Source organism: Abramis brama (genome assembly GCF_963993115.1).
Source record: "Abramis brama genome assembly, chromosome: 21".
Classification (NCBI taxonomy): domain Eukaryota; kingdom Metazoa; phylum Chordata; class Actinopteri; order Cypriniformes; family Leuciscidae; genus Abramis; species Abramis brama.
Genome location: NC_139983.1, coordinates 29,128,326 through 29,156,262, shown reverse-complemented (window position 1 = coordinate 29,156,262; position 27,937 = coordinate 29,128,326). Strand labels below are relative to the sequence as shown.

General features: G+C 38.2%; 2 protein-coding genes across 2 annotated transcripts; both read left to right on the top strand.

The window, feature by feature from the left end:
* Nucleotides 1–4,123: 4,123 nt before the first annotated feature.
* On the top strand, nt 4,124–27,708 carry LOC311071783 (calpain-1 catalytic subunit-like). The gene is made up of 21 exons (XM_084096320.1): nt 4,124–4,181; nt 5,410–5,683; nt 5,915–5,987; nt 7,529–7,647; nt 7,783–7,916; nt 8,108–8,282; nt 8,455–8,520; nt 14,024–14,109; nt 22,539–22,610; nt 22,711–22,871; nt 22,952–23,112; nt 23,260–23,271; nt 23,360–23,565; nt 23,738–23,789; nt 24,219–24,287; nt 24,372–24,429; nt 24,527–24,588; nt 24,723–24,791; nt 26,650–26,728; nt 26,976–27,092; nt 27,496–27,708. The coding sequence occupies exons 2-21, from the start codon at nt 5,435–5,437 to the stop codon at nt 27,561–27,563; spliced, it is 2,088 nt and encodes a 695-aa protein (XP_083952446.1). The 5' UTR covers nt 4,124–4,181; nt 5,410–5,434; the 3' UTR covers nt 27,564–27,708.
* Nucleotides 15,934–19,375, top strand: LOC311072460 (uncharacterized protein; the record flags this gene model as incomplete). Its single annotated transcript, XM_084097484.1, has 4 exons — nt 15,934–16,040; nt 17,391–17,506; nt 17,771–18,352; nt 18,551–19,375. 4 exons carry the CDS (start codon nt 15,934–15,936, stop codon nt 19,348–19,350), a joined length of 1,605 nt encoding a protein of 534 aa, XP_083953610.1. The 3' UTR covers nt 19,351–19,375.
* Nucleotides 27,709–27,937: the final 229 nt, after the last annotated feature.

Sequence of the window (27,937 nt, the reverse complement as noted above, 5' to 3'; positions counted from 1 at the left end):
AGAGGGGGGCCAAAAAAGATATTTGGCATTCACATGAAGGACAGATTATTGCACCAACAACACTATTGAATATATTCTCAATCCAGATGCGCATGGATTTGACCACTGCGCAAGGGGGGAATAAGGGAATAAAAGGCAAAATTAAGAATAAGGAAAATTAAATTAAAAGGCAAAATTAAGGGTAAGGAAATTAAATTTAAAGGCATTTTTTGCAAATTTCTGTCTGTCCACATGTGAAATTTGACCAAAAACAAAGTTAGGAAAGGAACAAATAGGCAATATATCAGTACCAGAAGGACTATTAAAACACTTGGTAATGTATTATGTGGACATGATATAGATGGGTAAAGGCAATGATATCAGCAGAAGCAGAAATTAAATTTATACCACTGAATTTGAAATCCTATCAGAAATAGGTTCAGATAATGGGTTAGCATTCATTCCAGGAATATTGAAGATTAAAATGAATTATATATGAACACTTAAATTACACACAAGGAAGTTTTAATAATAAGTAAGTTATAATGCTAATGGTTTAAATGGTTGATACATTTTTTTTTAGATTGGTATGTATACAGAAAAAGAAATGAATATGTAATATAGTGCAAAAAGTTATTTTTTATTTTTTCTAATTGTCTAAGTTTATTGAACGACTTTTATGGGGTAAATGTAACATTGCTCTCAAAGCTTTCTTAGTTTGAGTGATTACATGTGACATAAATAGTTTATTCATGATAGTTAATTTAGAAATTAGTAAAAAGGAAGAAATGATATTCAGTTAAGGTGTTCTTGAACTGAGGGGTTTCAATGAGGAGCTAAAACATGCGGCATTAAAAATGTCAAAATGGTATTTAAATTTGGCAGAATTTGAAATATAAAACTTTATAACACAAGCACAATTCAATTTATTGGATAGAAGGTGCACTACAATGTTCTGTTCGTTCATCAACTAAAAATGACTGACTAAAGATTGATTTTTTTGAATTTAAGAATTTATATTTCTTCATGTCATGATCTGCTCCGAGACACAAAGGTTTAGATCCAAACGCAACTTTATTGTATGGGGCAATCCAGAGGCGTAAACCAATGTACAGGCAAGAGTCATAGACAGTCAGGCAGTCAAAACAAAGAAAGAAAGAAACAAACAAACAAACCAGGCAGGGACCAGAGGCAAGAGAGTAATCCAGGGAACAGGGCAAGATATCCAAAACCAAGAGACAAGAAAACCAGGAGAATGCTCAGAAATGCAGTGTAACACTTAAACAAGACTTCGCGGTGAGTGAATGAACATGGTATAAATAGACTGAGACTAACAGGATGATGAGACAAAGGTGAATGCAATCAGTGAATGAGGTACAGGTGAATGTGATCAGTGATAAGTGATGAGTCCGGGCAGGGAGTTATGGGAAATGTAGTTTGTGAGTGATAAAAGTCTTATGTGGAGTGCCCTCTGGTGGCTCTCAAGGGCACTCCAGCTGGTGACCGTTACACTTCATAAAAATAAGAAGCAATTAAAAATGCGAGATAGTTATTTTAACCCAGCCCTATTTTAAATTTTCAAAATTATGCAAAATAAAAACACAGAATGAATCCATACTACTATAATCAGCAGAGATTTATTATAATGCTTTGTCTGCAATAGAAGAAAAACAATTACATGAAAAAAAATAGTAAGAGTTATGTTTGGAGATTAGTGTGCACTTTTATAAAATAATACTGGGCAGGGATGAAAATTTAGCGAATACGATTGAGTCAAAAAGTTAAGGAAAACTTGATTTAAAGTTTGGAGAATTATGAGCATGGTTTGCTAAATTATGAATGTTTTTTGGAGTTGTAATATTGAAAGTGGGTTATTATTCTGTTGTGTAGGCCTACTTCCCATTTTAAGATCACTAGTTCTTATACTAGATCACCACGGTTAAACTAATGGAAATGCTGAAATTGTTAAGATAATGAAAACTAATTTTAGAGGGCAACCAAATCATATATTTTTAAGATTAGGCTTATAAACCAAATTGATATTTACAAGCATTGGATGTTGAGTCAAATACCTCAATTGAGGACAAAGAAGATGAAGATGCCAGACCCTGGGTGTATGTGCTAGCTAGCCTAACCCCTCCCCAAAGGGTGACCCTCAACGATGCGGCAGGCAGGCCATGTGCTCCCCTCACTGAGGATCACGATGAGTACTTTGCCTCCTGAGTCTGGTCAAATGTTCGTAGGCCTCTTGTGAGGCCTCCCAGTTAGATCAGTCGTTAGGCCTTTCCAGGCCTCCTCTGTGCTTTGAAACACAAGCGCTGGGTAGATCTGTGGATCGAGCAGAGAACTCCCCTCGCTGGCAAGGGTTGTAAGCGCTATGCTGAGTCATGCTCTCCTGGATACCCCGTCTCTGAGATCTGGGCCAAGTAGTTCACTGTCAACTTCGCAGTCCCTCGGGTTGGACGCCTTATCTAAAGGCAAGTGTCCAGAGGATCTGTCTTCGGACAGACAGGAAGTTGGCCAGACTGAAGTGTCCAATGTAAGTGACGCCAGGTCAGACCTTCCAGGCATTTCGGGTGAGTATGTTCCCCTGAATAGTATTTGGCTGGGATGTTTGCCTTGGTATATGTTTTTTTCCAAAGTAACCTCACAGTGATTTCACATTCTTATAGCTTGGCACGATCAAACTTCTCCTTTCTTTGTACAGTGGCAAGACTTGATCTGACTTGACTAGTTTTCATTTGCATATACGGTATTGGCTCAGGGATTTAGATACCTAACATATCTCTGTGCTTTGAAACACAAGCGCTGGGTAGATCTGTGGGACAATATTTGATAGTGATTTCAGACACCTGTCACGCCTGAGGCGTTCCCCAAAGCGGCATCGACGCAGTGTCTCGTTCCCTGTTCTCAGGGAATAGAGATTACAGTCGTTACCTAGACATTTCTACCTATCAATTTAATGTGCATTTTATTATGACTATGGAAGACAATGGAGAGCATTTTGCTCTTGAGAATGCAGAAGGAAATGTTAATCTGAGTTTTTGTCAGAAAACATATAGCGAAGAAGCTATTGACCAGAAATGCTCATCTTATAGCTTGTGCCCTGCGAACCAATTCAGCCGAAATATGTTTATCAGTGCGAATTAATTCACTTTATTTTCAAGTTACTTTGTGAATTTATGATTATAAAGCATGATATTAACATGTTTTGATACACTGAGCATTTTTTCCACAGAATGTTTGATAAATCACTGATTGTTGGCTTGCCGTCAGAAATTTGTGTATAGCAGCGGTGCAGTGCCCAGAATTTCCTAAGAAATAGAAAATGTATTCTTGAATATTATGAACAAACACTTAACACATTGAACTTTTAAGTGGTCTTACTCAGAGGGTCTCGTTAATAAAAAAATTATAATAAAAAACTTTTTCCTTCCAAATGAACAAACAGATAGTTTTAAAGCTTTTGAAAGATGTTTGCCTTGGTATATTTTTTTTTTCCAAAGTACCCTCACAGTTTCAAAGTGATTCTTATAGCTTGGCACTATCAAACTACTCCTCTCTTTGTACAGTAGCAGGACTTGATCAGACTTGACTGCTTTTCATTTGCATATACTGTTTTGGCTCAAGGATTTATACCTAACATACCTGACATGGCTCATTTATCAAGAAATGTCTCATAGGCTACTCTTACAGTTACTATGGTCATAAATTATATATATATATATTATATATTATACTGATCATTATAAATATATTATAATTACAATTACAAAACCGATTTCTGCTGCACTGAATGCATTTTTGGAGGCCTTACATAAACCCATACCATAAAAGCAAACTAAACTGTAATGGAGTGTCTAAAAAGCAGCATGTATTTTATTATATTATGCAGAGAAATAAACAATGCACTATCTTTCGTCCAAGAAAATAATAATAATAACAATAATAACTCGCTAACGTGAAATATGTAGACCAATGTTTTGTCCTTTGGCAAATGTGGAGGATTTCAGTGTCTTATAATGAAAAAGATTCAGATGAGTTCAGATGAGTTTCTGTCAATCACTTATTTGTTATAAACACCTACGCTGGGAATGGGGCAGGGCTTCTACAAGTGTTTAAAAGCTTGAAGTAAGGCAAAAGTGTGTAAAGACGGAGAAGATTACCAGTCACTTGGGTGAAAATTCGTTGCATCTCTGAAGGTACATATTCATTTTATTTATGTCAGTAATGCAATAAGTTAAAGCTGAATAGTCTCATTGGAAGGGAAGACCTATATTCAGTTTGTATATACAAACTAATTGATAAAAAAGCACTTTATGGATTGTATACTTGTATGAATTTAGTTACTTTGTCTTTAGTCTGTAACATATGCAAAATAAAGTACTAGCGTACAGGTAACACTTTATAATAACGTTCAGTTGTAAGTAATTTACAAGTGATTAGTAAATGATTAACTAATCATTTATGAAACATGACTATGCTTTCATAAATGATTAATAAGTAATATGTTAATTTTTTTGTATGTTTTGCTCACATCAGGTGCACAGTGGTTAAAGACTCCATGTGTGTCAGAGAAGACAGCTGTCTATACCCTCACCAGTCAGCACTTACACTGCAGCACACACAACAGTGTTCAACACCTGTTAGATGATATATAAACACATGAATAAATCATTTACAACACTTTCTGCATCACCTAATCTAAAGTGTAAACTATTCATCACTTGTAAATGTGTTGCACATCATTCGTAGATTACCAATTCAAGAATCAATAAGGCATTAGATCTATGAATGTTATCTACGAATGATGTGTAACACATTTACAAGTGATGAATAGTTTACATTAGATTAGGGGATGCAGAAAGTGTTGTAAATTATTTATTCATGCGTTTACACATCATTGTGTTGAACACTGTTACTTACCTGTTACAAATGATCTGTACATTTATACAAGGCATTTACAACACTTTCTGCACCCTCTAATTTCTACATACATACAAAAAAATAACATAATTTATTGAAAATTTCTGATACGCATATTCATGTTTTGTAAATGATTAGTTCATCATTAACTAACCACTTATAAATGACTTACAACTGAACGTTATTATCAAGCGTTACCGAAAAATCAATAACAGGATGGGTTCTGTTTAGGTTTAATCGAACATGTGAACAACTATATTCAAAGACTCTTAGCACGCATACCATGAGAACAGTCATAGAGCTGTAAGATGAACTGACACATTGATCTGTCAGGGTAAGCATTGACCTTCCTCTTAAAATAAAGATTGTGGCTGGTATTTCTGGTGGCAGGGAATGGCACAGGTTTGTCAATGGGAACTGGTGAATATGAATGTGATTGAGGTAACTTTTATTAAAGCAATGTAATATCTTTGTATTGTTGTTGTAATTTCCTCTTTTTAATAGTAAAGAAATCCAGACAGATTTCAAAATGCCTCCTCCAGCGGTTCCACACGGCATGTGCCTAAAAATCATGGATGACCGCAACACGAAGGGTGGCATGGGCTCTGAAACAAATCCTTTGAAGTTCATGGATCAGGACTACAACTCTTTACAAGACTACTGTCTTAAGACAAGACAGAGATTTGTTGATGAGATTTTCCCGCCAGACGCTCGTTCCATTGGCGAAGGGCTGCTTGAGCCAGAAGTCATGGCCCGAGTGGAGTGGATAAGACCATCGGTACGTAATCTATACTTCATCTGTGACGTGTTCTGATAATAATGCACACCTAATTAGAAGTGTCAAATTTTATAAGCTTTATGGAAAGCTAAAATATGTGACTGTGACAATCTAAATGCTTTAAAGAATTTAAAAGACACTTTTAAAACACTATAAATCACATCCCTTTCACAGAAAGCATCAGTTGATCACAAGTCAAATACTGAAGATATTACTTCTTTTTTTCCACAGAAATTGTGTCCAGATAAAGCTGAATTTATTGTAGATACAGTGTCCAGGTTTGACTACGTCCAAGGGAAGATAGGTATGTCTGGGTAACCACAGTATTGCTGTTTTAGACACCTAAAGCATGGGAAGGCAGTTTTTAAGACGCTAGAAATAGCGAGCTAGCTTTGAAAGCATAAGATCCCATAAGATCTGCAAAGCGTCATGAGAGACGGCGTTAAATTACCTCACGTCTCAAAGCAAATAACACTACAATAATATTGAACGTAAAGTAAACAACTTGCAGAGCTCTTGTACCACCTGACTGCTGCAAATACATGTTTGCGTTGATAGTGTTGCCATAGAAACACAAAAATCCGAGCCTGAGGAGGTGAACCGCTCCGGGTAGAACGTCACTGGTTGCCATTTCTTAATTACGGTAATTACGGCAGCGCTTTGGCTGTCTGTCTACAATTCTGCAGCATAGCCTCATGAAACCTGCTGATGACATGTGATGGAAATACAGGCAGGAAGGTCATCAGGACCGAATGCAATGATTGGACGTGCATTTCTTTAGTTCCGAGACTTCCACTGAAGATATGATCATTTTTAAACTTCAATTGAAGACCATTTCAATTATTGATTGCCATCAAGATGAGAAGAGAGTTTCAACCAGTATAAAAAACATTAAAAAAACTCTGCCACCTAGCGGCATCATACAAACAAAATGGTGTTCAGTTCAATTACCTATGCCATTGTAGACATCCATTAATTCAGTCAGCCATGATTATTTTTCCAATAAAAGATTAGAGGGGCTATTGAGATAAAGCAACCTGCTCTGTGTAAATAAAAGCTTAGCCTATATTTAAGCCAAGTAACATTATTGTATTTTGTACAGATTTGCATATTATTCTTTTTCTGCCCTATGAGCAGCACACTTGGTGCTATTATAAGTGCATTTGAGTTTCACGTTCCTTTTCCCTTTCAAATCCTTGTAAGCCCCAAGAATCATACATCTGATTTTGTTTGCCAGCAGGGAAATGTTTCCGCCATTTTGAATTTTCTGGAAAACCATTTTTTTTTTGGTTAGATGGTTCGATTTGCACAAAACTTGGCATGCATCATCCCAAGACCCTCATGACAAAATGTTATCGGAAGATTTTATAGTGCACTTACAATGTAGGTTTTTTTTATAAGAAATGTTTTTTGTTTACAAAAGTATATTCACAAAGAAATGTTATTTTAACTTTAATTTATAATAATATTGAAAACATATTTGTCAATTTGTGTGATGTGGTAGGCCTATATATATTGCTGTCTAATAAAACTGAAGAGACAATATTATTTGCCTTTTATAATATACAGAATAACACATCTATAAAGACACACTTAAAGACTTATTATATTTAAAAAGATGCATTGCATCATCCCTATATCCTTTAGTCTGAGCCATTGGTGCCTGATGATTGCCTCTTGTGGCTATATTTAGGCTTGATTTCTGCTGAAAACAAAGTAAACTCCTTCTAGCAAAACTAGAAAAAAAAATAATAAATGAGTTTTGGAATATGAAAGATAGCCGATCAAATTTACAATTAGTGTATTAGTTCACACAGTTTCAATTAGTGTGTGTTTTTTCTTCAGGAAACTGCTGGTTTCTGGCCTCTGTTGGGGCTCTAACATTTCAAGACAAATTATTGCAGAAGGTCGTCCCAGATGGGCAATCGTTAAGCCACAATTATACTGGTTTATTTCACTTCAGGGTAAGTTCCTCTTATTTCATGCCATAATTTCCAATATTTAATTCTATTTTGATCATATTATCCAGAATCGAAACCCCAAGTAATAGTTTTTCCTGTTAGTTTTTTACTCAGTGTTCTGCTTATTTAAACTTACAGTTCTGGCGGTTTGGGAAATGGTACGATGTTGTGATTGATGACAAACTGCCAACAATCGACAACAGGCTGATTTTTGTCCAATCAAAAACATATAATGAGTTCTGGCCAGCCTTGATGGAGAAAGCATATGCAAAGTAAGTGGCTGTACATCTTTTAGTGACTTTATAAAAAATCATTTCAAGTATATGTAAGCAATTGTGCTGTCATATTCAATATACAGTAAACACGACTGTAATTCAACCTATGATTAATGTACTGTATTAGTCCTCAAATTTATGTCTATTGCATTGCGGCATATAATTTCGAGTTTGAATGACTGTTACAGGGTGTGCGGCTCCTACGCTGACATGCACAGTGGCCGTGTATCTGAAGCCCTCATGGACTTCACCGGTGGGGTTCATATGCACTACGAACTGAAAACGGCTCCAACTGATTTGTGGGAGATAATGTACCGTGCTTTCCAGTCAGAAGTCCTTATGGGCTGTGAAACTCCAGAAGGGGTAAAAACAAAAAAACTAACAACAACAACAAAAAAAACCCCAATATTTTACAGGGACATTTTAATTTGTGGGATTCCAAAAAAACACTTACAGCACATTTTAAGCAATGACTTTTGCACCACACCATCTGTATTCTGATAATTTTTCTCTGTTTCCACATAATCATAAAAAGAATGAGGAAGAATTACCAAATGGCATTGTTCTGGGCCACGCTTACACTGTGACAAAGGTTTACCAGGTAAGACTGCAAAAAATCAAGTCTCAGCACGCATCAGATTCATATAATAATAACAATAACAATAATAATAATACATTTTATTTAAAGGCGCCTTTAATGGCACTCAAGGACACCTTACAAAATTCGTAAAAAAAAAAAAAGACATTAAACAATCAAACCAGTACAGCAACAAACATTAAATCACATAAAAGCCTGCCTAAACAGATACGTTTTAAGACGAGATTTAAAAACTGAGAGACTAGAACTGTTGCGAACTTCTACAGGAAGAGAGTTCCATAAATGGGGAGCAGCATAGCCAAAAGCTTGTGACCCCATAGAAGTTGTCCGAGTGCGTGGCAGAACAAGTGAAAGTGCAGAAGCAGATCTTAGAGTGCGGGAAGGAGTGTGTATATGAAGAAGATCTTGAAGATATGAAGGAGCCAAATTGTTAAAGGCAGGGTAGGTAGGATTTTTCTAAAAAAAAAACATTCCAAATTTGTTTAAACTGTCTTTATATACCAATACATAATTAAAATGTAAGTACTCTGAAAAAGAAAATATAAAAATCGAGTGACTGTAGATCTTTTAATCTGCAATAAACACAGCTCATTATTTCCATTCACTCCCACCCCCTCCCTTCTGAGCTCCTTCCAAAGCGACGCCCCCAAAACACATGAACGCGCGACGCCAAACGCTCAGGCTCAGCTGGAAGACGCATTTATTACCTGAGACGAGTGGAGAGGAAGGAGCGCAGTACATACAGTGACATCATGTCAGAATCACATGTAATAAAATACCTAACTTTATCACTATGAATATAAACAAATAAGATTTCTTTTAGTACTCACTATCAAGCTAGCATATCGATAATGGTAAAGTTTCATTCGGTAACGAGCTATATTTTTAAGGCAAAACTAAAAACAGGTTGCACTGATACACGTTTTTCCATTACCATCAGTTACACTGTGATGAAGGTGAATTTCGTGTAAGATTCATAACATATACGGTGTTTTGCATGTAAGAGTTTCCATGATGAAAACATTGTTGACTCTAATGAAGACTAACGTACACTCCGAGTCCGGAGACAAGTACCGCATCGTCGGTTCGAGGACAGGTCCGGGGTTGAGGGCGAAGCAGAGGAGGTCGTTCAAGAGTGCGGGCAGGGTCCGAGGAAGTAGTTTTTGCCTTGTTTGCCTTCGCTGACTGCATATGCAGGTGCTTTGAGCTGAATATTTCCGGGAACGGTGACATGTGATGAGTGCACGCAGGGCAGCGCGCTCAGTGGGGCTCGGGCACGAGACACTAAGGCATCTGATTGGTTCTTTACATTCGCACCGAATGGCAGTGATTGGTCAGAGTTTTTACTGTCCTGCAGCTGCTACAGAGGTCTGATTTTTTTCATTCCTTTTTCTGAACACATAATGTATTGACTACTCTCAGGATGGAAGGACCATTTCACCCAGTATAAAAAAAAGTGTTTCTGAACAGGATTACCTACCCTACCTTTAAGTGCTTTGTAAGTTAAAAGTAAAATTTTAAAATTCACACGGAATTTAACTGGGAGCCAATGCAACTTCTGTAAAACAGGAGAAATGTGTTCAAAAGTGGAAGTTTTGGTAATGACTCGAGCTGCAGCATTTTGTACTAACTGTAATTTATGAAGAGATTTGGAAGGAAGCCCATAAAACAAAGCATTACAATAGTCGATTCTTGATGTTACAAGAGCATGCACAAGCGTAGCAGTACTCTTGATTGAAAGGACATGACGCAGACAATTTATATTGCGGATATGGAAAATTGCAGAATGGGTAACTCTATTAATGTGAGATTCAAAAGACAGAGTTGTGTCAAAAATGACACCCAGACTTTTGACCTGATTCGATATAGGAACAGAACAGTTATCTATTTCCACAGAAGAAATATTCGACTTACTTATTGTATTTTTTGAACCATCAAGAAGAATTTCTGTTTTACTGCTGTTCAATTTTAGAAAATTACTTAAAAACCAGTTTTTTAATTCACTTAAGCACTCACCAAGAGCAGAAGAGGGAAACTTTGAAGAAGGTTTAGAAGACAGGTAAAGTTGGGTGTCGTCGGCATAACAATGAAAATGGATATCATATTTCCTAAAAATGCTGCCAATAGGTAAAGGATAGATAATAAACAGAAGAGGTCCTAAAACAGAGCCCTGGGGAACACCAGTGACAACATAAGTGGGTTTTGATTTAAACTGTTTAAGTTGTACAAATTGAATGCGATCTGTGAGATAAGAACAAAACCAGCTTAAAGCCATACCAGTAATTCCAATAGATTCCAGCCTGCTCAAAAGTATGGGATGTGAAATGGTGTCAAATGCTGCACTATAAGGTCAAGAAGTATAAGTATTGATAGAAGACCAGCATCAGCCGCTAGTAATAGATCATTAGAAATCTTTACAAGTGCAGTTTCAACACTGTGAAAAGCACGAAACCCTGATTGTAACTGCTCATATAAACTATTGCAAGAGAGATGTTTACGGAGCTGAAGAGCAACAATTTTTTCCAGGATTTTTTACAAAAACGGCAGATTTGATATAGGTCGAAAATTAGCCAAATTCTTTGTGTCTGTCCAAGGTTTCTTAAAGGGATAGTTCACCCTCAAGTTGTTCCAAACCTGAATGAGTTTCTTTGTTCTGCTGAACACAAAGGAAGATATTTGGAAGAATGTTTGTAACCAAACAGATCTCGGTCCCCATTGACTACCATAGTATATTTTTTTCCTACTATGGAAGTCAATGGGGACCGAGATCTGTTGATTACAAACATTCTTCCAAATATATTCCTTTGTGTTCAGCAGAACAAAGAAACTCATACAGGTTTGGAACAACTTGAGGGTGAGTAAATGATGACAGAATTTTCATTTTTGGGTGAACTATCCCTTTAAGGCCTCATTATACTTCTGCGTCAAACTCACGCCGTAGCCTCTACGCTGTAGGCAACGCGTTGGTTTTCATTTATATTTCTGCATTTTGGTGTCCGCGTTGACGCGCATGCAGAGGGAGCATGTGAAACCCGAGGGAGGGGTTCTAGCAGACCAATCACAGCGCTTGTGTCCGCGTAGAGTTGACGCGTTGTTACATTTTTGAAGAGGTGCACGTCAGGGTACGCCGAAGGGTACGCACGCTACACACAGCCTACGACGTAGCTACGGCGTGAGTTCGACGCAGAAGTATAAAACAGGCTTTAAGAATAGGTGTTATAACAGCAGTTTTAAGTGCAGTAGGGACAGTACCACCAGTAAGAAGTGATGTATGCATAATATCAGTGATTAAAGAGGAAAGAAATGATAAACCAGCTTTAACCAAGTGAGTCGGTAATGGATCCAGTTGACATGTGACAGATTTAGATTTTTGTACAATTGAACAAATGTCCTCAACTGTTGGAGTTTTAAAAGCAGAAAGTGAAAATAAGAGAGATGGCGCAAAGCTAGAATGAGTTATGTTCCGATCAGGGTTTGGTGAAACCAATTGCTGGTGGATGTGTTCAATTTTCTTATTAAAAAAGAGCATAAATGCTTCACACAATTCTGTAGAGTTTATATACCAGTTAGAACACTCAGGTGGCTTTAAAATAGTGTTAACCACAGAGAATAGAGATTTTTGGTTTCCTACACCAGATCCAATTAAACCTGCATAATAATCTGATTTCGCTGTGGAAAGTGCAGTCTTATAAACTTGCATGTGATCAGCATACAAATCTTTATGAACTACAAGTCCAGTCTTGGAATACAAGCATTCTAAACGACGCCCCTTGACTTTTAGCAGACGAAGATCCGATGTAAACCAGGGTGCAGAGTTGACAAACGAAACATTCCTGGTTTTCAATGGGGCACAAGTGTCAAGGATCATTTGAAGATTGTCATTGTAATGCTGGATTAAATCATTAAGATTCCCTGAATGGTCTTTGTAGGGAAGTGTGGACAAACATTCCCCAAGAATTGAGGGATCAATGTTCTTAATATTACGAAATGTGATTGTACAACTCAAATTAGGCTTAAACACAGATAAAGAGACATTGAAAGACACCAGCAAGTGGTCTGACAGTGATAAGTCAGAAGTAGTGCAATTTCCAGGAATCACACCTGAACAGCAGACCAAATCAAGAGTATGACCTTTTGAATGAGTTGGGACATTGATAAATTGCTGTAGTCCAAAACTATCTAGGCATGATAAAAACTCTTTAGAGCATGAATTTTCTTTATTATCCACATGGATATTAAAATCACCAACCAAAATCACATTTGGAGACAAAGAGAAGTTAAAAATGTTGAAAATTCCTGTTGGAATACAGAATTGGCCTTCGGAGGCCTGTATACAATAGCAATGATAGTTGGTATGAATCCATTGATTTGCAAAACAACAGATTCAAAGGAAGTATAATCAGTTTCAGGAAGAGTTGTAACTTTCCATTTTTCCTTATATAGTACTGCAAGCCCCCCACCCCGGCCAACAGGGCGTGGTTTACAGATAAAAGCATATCCAGGAGGAACAGAATGGTTCAAATGGTAAAAGTCATTACTTTTTTGCCAAGTCTCAGTAAGACAAAGAAAGTCGAACTTACGATCAAGCAGCAGATCATTCACGAAAGGACCTTTATCAGAGATTGATAGAATATTCCATAGTCCAAATGAAAGATCGTTCTTACCGACCAATAGTCCGAACATGTTTCCTTGGAGGACGAGGGTTTGTAGACCAAATGGAAGGAATTCCACTTGGAGAGACATCTTTAAAACTCCGACGAGATCCACGATGAACATATTTACGGCGTGGTGTAAAAGCAGTGTCCTGATGTAGTTTTAAAGCAGATAGTGCGTAGCTGCAACAATTCTGCTGCCGAGTAGTGATAGAGCGGATACACAGGAAGGAAGATTGAGCAAAGGACAATCCACACAATTGAAATCCAGATCATCGGTCTCATGACGATCATCATTGCCGCAGCTGAAGGAGGATAGAAGTAAAGTCCGGCAGCCTCGAACCAAATTGACAGGTGAGCAGGAATCCAGCAATGCCGGCAACAGTCTCAGGTAGCAGCAAAATCTCAGTGAATCTCGGTGAATCCAAAATCGTGCACAAACCAGGCAGGTGAATAAAACACAGTGAACTAAAAAGGTAGTCTAATAGCTAGAAACGTTAAAAACGTTCAATCGTTCAAAGTTCCTCAGAGCAGCTGCTGCTAACAGCGCCAGTGTTCGCCCCACCGGAAGTCTAGCCGATATAAGGTCTTAAGGTAAATATTTTAGGGACAAAAGATAATGGAAGCCAACCAACTTGATACTCACCCATGCTTTACATGTTTGTACATGATTTGGCCTTTTTGCATAATTTTAGTGTTTGTTCTGCTCGGCGCTCAAATGTGACAAATGATTAAAAATGAACATATGCGTTTTACTTCAAAATTTTGGTAAATTACAAAATAAAGCTACTGGTAATATCCGAAAGATTTGCCACATTTTCATACTACTAATTATTTAAAATCATGCTCCACAGGTCATGAGAGGTAAATATCCAGTTCAGCTGGTGAGATTGTTCAACCCATGGGGAGGCACTGAGTGGAAAGGAGACTGGAGTGACGAGTAAGAACTGTTTTTTATTTAACCACACATTTTAGACATTTAGATTCTCTTGTTAAATTTGTTAAAAGGAGGGATGCGTGACACAGAATGACAAAGAAATCAAGTGAACTCTAAACATCCACCATAACTTCAACGACGAACACAGATCTGAGGAAACTGAGAGCTAAATACACATGATAGCAATCAAAGAAACAGGGAACAGGTGTGCAACTAATCAGAAACCAACAAACTATGAACTAGAAACCAGCAAAACAGTGACAAAGAAACTAAAAAGAAAATGATAATACAACTATTAAACTAAACAAGACATGATAAAGAAACGAAACATTACTTGACCATGACAATGTTTGCCTAGCAATAATACAGTGGGGGAAATAATTATTTAATCCCCTGCTGATTTTGTAAGTTCACCCACTTACAAAGAAATGAAGGGTCTTCAATTTTATGGTAGGTTTATTTTAATGGAAAGAGACCGTATATCAACCAAAAAATCCAGAAAAATCACATTATATAAAGTTTATAAATTGATTTGCATTTCAGTGAGTGAAATAAGTTTTTGATCCCCAAGCAAAACATGCCTTAGTACTTGGTCGAGAAACCTTTGTTGGCAAGCACAGAGGTAAGACATTTCTTGTAGTTGGTCACCAGATTTGCACACATCTCAGGAGGGATTTTGGTCCACACCTCTTTACCGATACTCTCTAAATCCTTAAGGTTTCTTGGCTTTTAAACATAGATATAACATCATCTAAAGCATGTACATCATGTCTCAAAATAAAGAAGCAAATATATAATCTAAATAATCCTTGTTTCGTTCTGTTCCCTGCCGGTTATCGTCTATAAGTATAAGTAACAGGGCTGTTTGCATAAAGATGAACAGAGGAATGTGAAAGAATAAAAGGAACATCATTAATAAAAATGGAAAAGTGGACCCAACACTGAGCCTTGAGGTATGCCTCTTTCTTGAATAATGATCAGATTTTCCCCCTTCAATGAAAACACATTGTTTTCTATTATGTAAATTAGAATTAAACCACAATAAAACATTTTGAGAAAGACCAACTGCATAAAGCTCATATTATAATAAGTAATTATCAATTACTTCATCAAAATCTAATTTCATCAATTACTAAATCAAAAGCCTTCTTCAGATCGATAAAAACAGCCCCTGTAAGGCTGTCATTATCTAATGTTGAAAATACATAATTTGTCAATTTTAGACAATAACTAGTTGTTAAATAATTAGGCCTAAATTCAGATTGGAAAGGTGATAAGATATTATTAAAATATTATTAAAAAAATATTATTTTCTAGGTACTTTGATAACAGATTATAAATAAATTGTTCAAATACTTTAACAATAACACAAATTATTGATATAAGTCTTATTTTGTGGATCAAGAATGTGGATCACCTTCTTTATAAATTGGAGAAATTCAAGAATACTTCCAGATAGTCAGTTGATCAACCAGTGGATACACGAGGATATGAGAAGCAAATGTAATGTATCTATTATTATGACCGCCGCTAGCGTAGCTAGCGAAAGCGGTCATATAGGGATTGTCAAAGTTTTTTTTTCTTTTTTTTCCCGTCATCTACTGAATTTTTCGTCAACGATACCAGGGACACCGAAACACCGGGGAACATGAAATTTGGTGGGCATGTAGCCCCACTAGACTTTTACGGAAAAATTTCGTTTGGTCCCCGGGGGCCACTCCCCCCCCGCGCTGGGCCCCCCCAAACCCAAAAAATGCAGTTTTTCCTAAATAACTACCTGAACCGTGGCACCGAGGATGAAGAAATTTTTATGGTATGTTGGTCTTAATGTTGAGGACCAGCGGTCAGCTTAAGAGGACGCACGGCAAGAGCGCGCTAGTGGTTTTTCAGAATACTCAGTTCTCCTGTTATTTCAGTGTTGTATTTGACTCAAGGTAAGACTATCTTCGATTCTCTGTTTACTTTGCTTTTTTAACTTCACATAATTCTGTATTTTATTTAGACGCGTTGCTACATTAATCAACGGCCGCGCGTGGAAATTATTATTATTATTGCAGTTCTAATAGCACTTAAGTATTGACTCCTAGCAGTTTCGATTTGCCCCATTCTCGCTTTATGACTTAATTGGCCGACTGAGACAGCTGTCCTCACTCAAGCAGTGATAGCATTATATCTATATCTATGTAATTTGCGCGCTGTCGCGGAAGCGTCAGCGGAAGCGTTCAGCTCTCGTGTTCAGCCTCCTCGTCCACCGAGCAAGGACACCAGAAAGGCACTTAAGTATCTCCTTCTCCCTTTCCCTTCCCACTTTTTATCGTATTCTTCACCTTACTCAACATGTGCTTTCAATACATTCCTGTTATCTCTCGGCAACGCCCTTTCATCACGCGCAAAATGCAGCACAATACTGCTAATCTACGTCCCATTCTCTCATCCTCGCACACACCTCTCTCTCTTTCCGTGGGTCTATGGAATTGTCAGTCAGCAGTCAATAAAGCTGACTTTATTCCAGCCTTTGCATCTCATTCTACTCTTAGTATCTTGGGCTTTACTGAGACCTGGATTCGTCCAGAAGACTCAGCAACCCCCGCTGCTCTCTCTAGCAATTTCTCCTTCTCTCACTCCCCTCGCCAGTCTGGGAGGGGTGGGGGTACAGGGCTTCTCATTTCTAACAGTTGGAAATACTCAGCACTCTCTTCTCTATGCAACAACAACTCATTTGAATATCATGCTATTACACTTACAACTCCCAATAAGATCCACATTGTAGTCATTTATCGCCCCCCAGGTCAGCTGGGTAACTTCGTAGAGGAGCTGGATGTGCTGCTGTCCTCTTTCCCTGAGGACGGCACCCCACTTCTAGTCTTCGGTGACTTCAACATCCATCTCGAAAAGCCGCATGCAACTGACTTCATCTCTCTCCTAGCCTCTTTCGATCTCAAACGACTTATCACCACAGATACTCACAAATCAGGCAACCAACTGGACCTGGTTTACACACGCAACTGCATCACAGACAACATCTTGGTGAGACCTCTCCATGTTTCAGATCATTTCCTCATTACTTTCAGTCTACATCTCTCTACCCCTGCACCACCAACCCCCCCACCAGTCACTTTCAGGCGAAACCTGCGCTCACTTTCTCCCTCCCATCTTTCCTCTGCCGTGTCATCTTCTCTTCCCTCACCCTCACAATTCTCATCTCTGGATGTGAATACCGCAACGGATACCTTATGCTCCACTCTAACCTCTTCTCTAGACATTATCTGCCCTCTCTCCTCCAGGCCAGCACGCGCTACTCCCTCCAACACCTGGTTGTCTGAGGTTCTTCGTGAACACCGGACCGAACTCAGGGCAGAGGAGAGGAAATGGCGCAAATCAAAAGACACATCTGACCTGAGTATGTATAAATCTCTCCTCTCTTCCTTTTCTGGTGATGTTCATGCTGCAAAATCTTCCTACTTCCACAACAAGATCAACAACTCCTCCAACACACGATCACTCTTCAAGACATTCAACTCTCTCCTCTGTCCACCTCCACCACCACCCACCTCCTCTTTAACTGCTGACGACTTTGCAAACTTCTTCACCAACAAAACAACAACTATCAGCAGTCAGTTCTCAGCTCCACACACACAGGAACCCAGACTGACCCCTTCCACAGCCAATAACCCTCTGCCCTCCTTTCCTCCGCTAACCGAGGAAGAAGTATCTACACTTCTCCTCTCCAGTCATCCTACCACCTGCCCTCTAGACCCCATCCCCTCACACCTTCTACAAGCCATCTCTCCCACACTTCTACCAGCACTCACACACATCATCAACTCATCCCTCCATACTGGCACCTTCCCTACAGCATTCAAGCAGGCTCGGGTTACTCCACTGCTTAAAAAACCAACGCTAAACACATCATTTGTAGACAATTACAGACCTATCTCTCTCATACCATTCATTGCTAAAACACTTGAAAGAGCTGTGTTCAACCAAGTAACATCCTTCTTGTCTCTAAACAACCAGCTGGATGTCAACCAATCTGGCTTCAAGAAAGGGCATTCAACTGAGACTGCACTACTGTCAGTCACAGAAGCCCTACGGATCGCAAAAGCTGCTTCCAAATCTTCAGTCCTCATTCTCCTGGATCTGTCTGCTGCCTTCGACACTGTGAATCATCAGATCCTTCTGTCCAGCCTCTCATCACTGGGCATCACAGGAACTTCCCTCCACTGGTTTGAGTCCTATCTCACAGGTAGGTCCTTCAGGGTCGCATGGAGAGGCGAGGTATCCAGATCTCATCAACTGACCACAGGTGTTCCTCAGGGCTCTGTGCTGGGACCGCTCCTCTTCTCCATCTACACCACATCACTGGGACACATCATACAAGCACACGGCTTCTCCTACCACTGCTATGCTGATGACACACAGCTTTTCCTCTCATTTCAACCAGATGATCCCACAGTAGCTGCACGGATCTCAAGCTGTCTGGCGGACATCTCGACGTGGATGAAGGAACATCACCTGCAGCTCAACCTGGCAAAAACTGAGCTTCTTGTCCTCCCTGCCAATCCGTCTCTACAGCACGACTTCACTATCCAGCTAGATTCATCATCAATCACCCCATCAAGGTCGGTCAGAAATCTGGGAGTAACGTTTGATGACCAGCTGACCTTCACAGATCACATTTCAAAGATAGCTCGATCATGCAGGTTTGCAATGCACAACATCAGGAAGATCAGGCCTTTCCTAACTGAGCATGCAACACAACTTCTCGTCCGGGCCCTGGTCATTTCTAGGCTTGACTACTGCAATGCTCTTCTGGCTGGACTTCCATCATGTACAACCAAACCTCTACAGATGATCCAGAATGCTGCAGCTCGTCTTGTCTTCAACGAGCCAAAGAGGGCCCACGTCACTCCTCTGTTCATCTCTCTGCACTGGCTACCTCTGACTGCTCGCATCAAGTTCAAGGCATTGACGCTCGCTTACAGATCTATCACAGGCTCAGCTCCCTCCTACTTTCACTCACTACTACGAGTCTACATCCCTACCAGAAGCCTACGATCGGTCAACGAGCGATGTCTCGTGGTTCCATCACAGAGAGCCACAAAATCACTGTCCAAAACATTCTCATTCACAGTTCCATGCTGGTGGAACGCTCTCCCCACCCTCATCCGGAAAACAGAATCCCTGACAACCTTCAAAAGACAGCTGAAAACCCATCTCTTCCGTGAGCACTTAACCTCATAAAAAAAACAAAAACAACTTTCCCTCTAAAACCTCACTTATTGGGCTTATGCTACTCTGAATAATGCCTGAACTTCGTATCTTGAGCACTTCTTGCATTGCTTTTGTTTTTTGCCTCTTCATGATGACTCGCTTAATCTAGTCCTAACTTGTAAGTCGCTTTGGATAAAAGCGTCTGCTAAATGACTAAATGTAAATGTAAATGTTAAGGGCCCACATCAACCTAGCCCATAATCGATTGTCAAAGTTTTTTTTTTTTTTTTTTCGTCATCTACTGAATTTTTTCGTCAACGATACCAGGGACACCGAAACACCGGGGAACATGAAATTTGGTGGGCATGTAGCCCCACTAGACTTTTACGGAAAAATTTCGTTTGGTCCCCGGGGGCCACTCCCCCCCCGCGCTGGGCCCCCCCAAACCCAAAAAATGCAGTTTTTCCTAAATAACTACCTGAACCGTGGCACCGAGGATGAAGAAATTTTGATGGTATGTTGCTCTTAAGGGCCCACATCAACCTAGCCCATAATCACTCATTTGTGATTTGCGCCCCTCCCATAAAAAATGAAAATGCAATATTATTCTGCTTTAATCCCCCCTATCTTCAGTTGAGATGTTCAGAACTGCACCATATTTCATGTGTATGATTAACTTGACATCCTCTGGGGGTATGCTAAGTTTCGTAGAATTTCATCCACGGGGGGGTATAAAATAAATTCATTTATGTGCACATTTAGTGACTGTACACTCATCGGCCTGTAGATGGTGGTGTTGAGCGAAGGGTTGCTGGTTTAGGATGATACTGTCACTAAGGTTGCCAACTGTCCCGAATTAGGCGGGACGTCCCGCATTTTGGGCCTAATTTATTTGTCCCTTGCGTGACCTCCCGTGTCCCGTTTTTTGACAAGCTGATAAACCACTGACTGATACAACAGCAACAGCAGCAGTGCTGACCAGTGTTGCCAACTTAGCGCCTTTGTCGCTATTTTTAACGACTTTTCAGACCCCTTTAGCGACATTTTTTCAAAAAAGCGACTAGCGACAAATCTAGCTACTTTTTGGACAAACCTCAGTAACCTCCAAATGTTGCCAGCACAGTCCTGCGAGCGCGAAGGTTTGCTTTCTTCTTGCCGTCACACACCTTTCTCTGTGTCTACCCTGTTCAGTGACTGGCTGAGAGAGGAGCAGCAGCACGGCAGCTAACTAACATGAATGAGCAGTGTTGTTTCCACAGACTTATCACTTTGTTTTATATTTAAAGAATTTAGTTTGACCATTTTATTTTCCTTTATTTTCTTGTTCTTATCACTTGTAACACTCCCTATCAGTGCTTTAGTTCACCAGTTCCTGAACCCTCTCAATTCAGATAATTTTACACATATAAAAAATAGGCATTCAATAGCTACTCATTCTATTGTCTGACAAAAAAATATAGTAAATGAGAACAGCTTTATTGGACATTCGGCTATATTATATTATTATGTTATATTAAAATACAGTATGTGAGCATGATTTTAATGAGAAAAAACATTAGGCAGGCAGAACGCAAGTACGCCGCGATGACGTCATGAATATGCTAATTGACGTATGACGTCATCTAGCGACATTTAGCGACTTTTAGAGGAGGCGTTAGCTACTTTCCTTTGAAAATAGTTGGCAACACTGGTGCTGACCACGACACTTGAGAATGATCACCGACACCTGTCATCATCCAATCACAGCTTTTTTTAATCACTGTTTTGAGACAAATCATTGTTTGATTTGCGAACATCCTCTGCCGTCTGGTCGCTTCCGCTACAAGCCGGACTCGTCTCGCGCTAACGGTAATTTCCTTTCACTGTCCACGTTTTGATTTCGGCTAATCAATTTTGGCGAATGCAAACAACGTGATTATTGTTCATGAGTCTAACATCCAGCCACGCAAGAAAACATGTAATCTACCTGAGGGAATAATATGCTCAAAAAACATTTCTGATTATTATTAATGTTTTAAAGCTTTTAGAAAGTACATATAAAGCTTTTGTAACATTATCTTAACTGTCACTTTTGATTAATGTAATGCATCCTTGCTGAATAAAAGTAGGCAATTACTTTCTTTATTTTTTTTCCCAAAAAATAATCTTACTAACCCCAAACTTTTGAACTGTAAGCCTAGTGTATAATGTTAAAAAAGCTTTCTATTTTAGATAAATGCTGTTATTTTGAACTATGGTTTGTTTGTAATGTGACTTTTTTCATGTATGACATTAAAATTATTTTTAGAATTAAATACATAAATAGGTTAAGCAATACAAATGTGTTTATGTCTGATAACCTTTTAAACACAAACTTAACTGCAGACACTGAAATGACGTACACTGTGTGATACAGTACAAATATTTTGAGTGTCCCTCATTTTCCTATAAATAACCACGATTGTCCCGCATTTTCCTTTTCTGAAGTTGGCAACCCTAACTGTCACACACACACATGCAGGAATACAAACAAACGCAAGCATGCACACACACTGACATCCACACGCACAGACACACACCCATACACACACACATACAAATCCACATGCACAGACACACACACAAACACACATGCGCACACACATGTACGCACGCATACATACACGCACAGACACACACACACACAGACACACACATACACAAACACACACACATACACACACACACAGACAGACATGCACATACTACTACTTTTTTTAGGTATATACATACAGGTATATACCTGTAATACAGCCAAATTGCTCCACGTCATTTATTTTTGTGGAAAGCCAGTGCAGGCCTGAGCGGCGGTCATATTTTGTACCGCCATGCGGTACATCTAGTTAAGACTGATAACAATAACATTCTAAACTTCTGTGGTTGTTATTTTAGTAAAATAAAAAAATACAGACAGAGTATATTATTGAAGCTATTCATATAAGAATGATCAGATTCAGATGTTAAAGCAGACACTAGAAAACTTTTACCAAATACTCAATAGATAACAAATCATGAATTATATCACACAATAGTAGCAGTTAAACATAACTAACTAGCAGAACTGGCAGTGAAAACATTCAACAACAAATTGTTCTATTTTTCACAGTTCTCAACAAACAAAAAAGTTTGTGAAATTGTTTGATTATTGCACAGTCAAAATGATCCTTTATTGAGATGTATGTTTTACATAATTCTTTCAGCTCACCCTTGTGGAACACAGTGAGTGATGAGGACCGCAAACAACATCTTCAGGACGAAGATGGAGAGTTCTGGTGAGTATGAACCATGTTTTGAAAAAGATTCTTAACGCATACTAAAACATGAATTACATATTGTCTAGGATTTACCTACGTCTTTTTTTTTTTTTTGCAGGATGTCAATGTATGATTTCCTTAGAACATTTGACAGCGTGGATATCTGCTGTTCCTCTCCTGATTTTCTGGAAGAAAAGTCTGCATGTCAATGGATTTCCAAGTTCCACCATGGCAGCTGGGTTCCTGGGAGTACAGCTGGAGGCTGCATGAATCATTCAAGTAATTGAATTAATTATAATAATAAAGCTACTAGTCATCAATGCAAATCTGCTTCTAACACCCGTGTCCTGTAATTGTAGACACCTTCTTTACCAACCCCCAGTTTTGGCTGAAGATTAATGAGATGGATAAGGCCTGTGATCAGGGCCAGAGCAATGTTCTGGTGTCCCTCATTCAGAAACCTGACAAGAGAAACAGACGCCTTGCTTCACACCATGGCATCGGCTTCTGCGTGTTTGCGGTCAGTATTCACAAAAAAAACATAAAAAAACACACACAAAAACAAACAAACAAACAAACAAAAATGCAAAGGCAATAAATATGGTTGTACAATGATGCCATTGTGCTTAGAGTGTAACCTTTATTTTTATTTTTTTAACTTTTACAGGTTCCACCCGAGGCAAGTAAAATATACTCACAGTTTGTATTACATATTACATAAGCTGTTATACCTTTCTGACACGTATTTTTGTTTTATTATCCTTTAGATGAGATCTGAGGGAAAGTTTGGATCAAGCTTTTTCAAGAGCAGAAAGCCTGTGGCAACAAGCGGGGACTTTCAGGATGCAAGACAAGTGATGAAATTATTCAGACTGGAGCCAGGAGAGTATCTCATTGTACCATCCACTTACATGCCTAATAAGAACGCAGAATTCATCCTGTCCATTCTGTGCAAAAATGAGATAAACATTCAGTAAGTTACATGAAGGACTGAGAGATTGACTATAACTTTACAATATTCAACATTTGAGTAATTATTTATGCTTGGAATACTGAAAAACTGACTTTATACACTGAAATGTTCACAATCATGTGCTTTATTACACAGGTAAAATTTGTTTTAAATATGTGTTTTTTTTATCCAGAAAGGACACAGAAAGGACAGAGAAAGATTTTCTTGTGGATCTCGTAGACGAGGTAATAATACACAGATTTATTTTGTAAAGTTTGCCAATATGTGCAATCATTGATTTATTTATATTGGTTCTTTCAACATATCTCTGAAATTGCAACTAAACCCTATCTTTGTCTTGTTTTTGTTAACTCTCCTACAAGGGGAATTATATTAATTGTACAAATAAAGTTAGTATAATTACAACTTCAGAATCTATTACATGAACACTCTTCTCTGCACATTAAATATTACATTATTGCTTATTCTATAAAAATATGAATATAATGTTACATAAATTAACATTTTATTCATTTTAACATTTGAGAATCTGATATCATCTGAAAATTGTAAAGAGCAGATTTTCTTTAATAATATTTAATAAGATAGATTATCACATTAATTGTGATTTTAGAAGCTGCCGATGATACAGTTGTCTCTTTTCTCATATTTAGGTTGCATACAATGATAATCTGGATGAAGAATTCAGAACTAAAACTCTGTTTCGACAATATTCCGATCAGGTAAATATGTACGCTAATATATTATCAAAAAAATAAATGAGCTGCTACAAGCTTCAAACTCTTGAATGTCTTCTTTGGAAACAGTACAAAGTTGTTGATGCTGAGAAACTTCAACAGCTTCTTCATGAAAACCTACTCAGAGGTGAGTGTTTTAAAAATCCTGTACGTTCTATGTGAAAAATAGCTTAGAAATCTTAAATTGCCTCATAAATCTCACAAATGTGACCCATACCTTTTAGGAAATAAAAATACTGAAGGATTCGGCCTGGATTCCTGCAGAAGTATAATTGCCATGTCAGATGTATCCTTTTTTCTGTTATTAAAAACGTTTAAAAAAGAATTTGTTGAATGATGGTATATGATTTATCCCCATTCCAGTCATACTGTGAAGAAACATGTTTTAGCTCTAGAAATATTTCCTGACAATAAAAATAGTTCTCTGTCACTGGAAGACTTCGTGGATCAGAATTTCTTCGTCTGTGGACCCGCATTATGATGTACAAGGTGAGTGGATTTGAGTCTGGAATTTAGCTTTGATTGTTGATTGGTGTATATGGCTTTCTTCTTTCAGACAAATATAATCGGAGTTATGTTAAAAAATATCCTGGCTCTTCCAAGTTTTATAATGGCAGTGGATAGCAACCAACCGATTGAAGCTCAAAAACGTGCATCCATCCATCATAAACAACTTCACACGGCTCCAGGGAGTTAAAGGGTTAGTTCACCCAAAAATGAAAATTCTGTCAGTAATTACTCACCCTCATGTTGTTCCAACCATGTAAGTCTTTCGTTCATCTTCGGATCACAAATTAAGATATTTTTGATGAAATCTGACAGCTTTCTCACTCCTCCATAGGCTTTCAGAGGGACCCAAACTCGCCGGCCCAGAATAGTTATTAAAAACATCGTTAAAATAGTCCAAGTGACTACAGTGGCTCTACATTAAGTTTATCATGCGACGACAATACTTTTATACACCTATGGAGGAGTGAGAAAGCTGTCAGATTTCATCAAAAATATCTTAATTTGTGATCCGAAGATGAACAAAAAACGTACATGGTTGGAACAACATGAGGTTGAGTAATTACTGACAGAATTTTCATTTTTGGTTGAACTAACCCTTTAATAAAGCCCTTCTGAAGCAAAACAATGAGTTTGTGTAAGACAAATATTCATATTCAGCACGTTACAAAGTAAAATTTTAGCTTCTGGCCAAATGGCCATAAGCAGTCTACTTGCCCCTAAAGCGCAACTTACGAAATTTGTGATGTCGGAAGTAGCGTAGTGCGTCATGGCATAGCGAAAATATCCACAGTACGTTGCCAGATAAGTTGCGCTTTACACTTAGGTGGAATCCGTATGTTTGTTTGGCTGGAAGCTAGTTATTTCACTTTATAAGGTTTTAAATATTAATATTTGTCTAACACAAACTCATTGTTTTGCTTCATAAGGGCTTTATTAACTCCCTGGAGCTGTGTGAAGTTCGTTTATGACGGATGGATGCGCGTTTTTGAGCTTCAATCTGTTGGTTGCTATCATAGACTGTAAAAAAAGATGGACGACGCCCCTTCGCTCTCTTCCATTGATGAGAACTGAAGCCGCCAGAGTCCCGATATGGCGCTGACATATTGGAACTTGAGTCTGCGCAGTAGCCATCTCGGGACCAGACCTGCGCAGTCGTGAGCAGGAAGTAAAAGTCGCGAGATCAACTCCGCCCTCACTCTCGCAGAACGCACTCGGGGAGAGTGGATTCTGCACACTTTTTTAAAAATTGATTGCAGTACGACAAGAGGCTTGTTAAAATAAAGTAAATAGAATCTCCTCAGTCCTCCGAAGATCCCAAAAAAAATGTCCGTTGGTGCTTCAGTGACTACTTCGCTCAGAGAACCTGTCAATCACAGCTGTCAATCATGACGTTACACAACCGCATCACGTAACTAACTAAAAAACAACTTATTTTTGAAACAGACACTTGAACTTACATCAGCGTGATAAAAACGACAGCAAATGAAAGAAACCACCTTTGGAAAAAAGATATTTGAAGTGTAATTTAATTGTTTAGTTGGTCTCACGTCCCGTTGAATAACATGGGGAGGCGGGACTTATGACCTATACTAGGACCAGTCACCGGGGGGCGATCGAGATGTTTTGGCTTCACTTTTCACGCTTGGTTGCTATCCACTGCCATTATAAAACTTGGAAGAGCCAGGATATTTTTTTTTATAAAACTCCAATTGTATTTGTCTGAAAGAAGAAAGTCATATACACCTAGGATGGCTTGAGGGGGAATAAATCATGGGATAATTTTCATTTGAAAGTGAACTACTCCTTTAAGACAATTTTAAAAAATATGTTTTTACAGGAAATCTTCTACAACATGGATTCTTCCAAAGATGGGTTTCTGGATTTAAACGAACTGCAAAATGCATTAGATAAAACAGGTTAAAGCTTATACAGTTTATACTTTGCGGTAGTAAAATGTTGAAAATATTGTAATTTACTTAGTAGAAGAAAAGTATTAAATATTTGCATTAACTATTTTTTACAAAATCACTGCTGTGGTACAGTGTATCTGTATAGCTGCCTAGTGACCCCTAAAATTGAAAACAGAGATATTATGATACATATAATATTTTCAAGCACACATTGTATAGATACTGTATTTATGTCATGGTTCTTGTGCCCTAGGCATGCATATAAATGAAGACATCCTGAGTCTCATGGTTGTGCGGTATGGTGGTGCTTCAGAACAGATCTCTCTGGAGGGTTTCATTTGCCTTGTCATGCGTTTGAACTGCATGGCTAGTGAGTAAAACTAGACAGAAAAGCAATTTGATGTTCTCTCTCTCTCTCTGACTTCCTTATACAGAAAGCTGGAGCCTTTCTCAGTACAAACACTCACATTCACACTCTCAGTGTAACATCTATGGGCCATTTTAAACTTTCCAATTTAACCAAAGTCTACACAGAAATCCTCTGAGCCACCATGCCACCCTAATTTGATGTTCCGGACTTAAAATAATAATAATAAAACATACCTTGTTTTATCGCTACCAAGAGTTGTTTGTTTACCACAAAAACTGGTAAACAAAATTTGGTTTGACCATTTCATGCTCCTGAAATAGTTTGAGCTAAATATCCTGGGTATTTATTATTATTATTATTATTATTATTATTACATTTTAACAGCCTTTATTTTCTTCATCAGGAATATTCCAGAGACTCTGTGAAAGTGGGAAGATAACTCTTAATGAGAGTGAGGTAATCCTGATGTAAACATTTACATTTTTCTATATCTCAAAACACATACTGTACAAGTGTTTCATTTTTTCATTTTTTTTTTTTTCATTCAAAGTTCATACATTCACAACCTATTTCTGTGCATCTTTGTTTTAGTGGATTGGACTCACCATGTACTCATGAGGGAACGTCTGTTTGCCAGGAGGTTTGCCAACAAACGTAAGAACAGATTGGCAGTTTAGGCAGTTTTTTATTTTTATATTAAACTAATAAACAAATTGTGATGCTTATTCACTTATTATCCCTCTAAGAATTAAAATGATTTTGCTTTTCTTAAAATTATTATTTGATATACACATTTCACATGATCAAATTGTGTTTGTAATTCTGTAATTTGTGCAAAAAATACT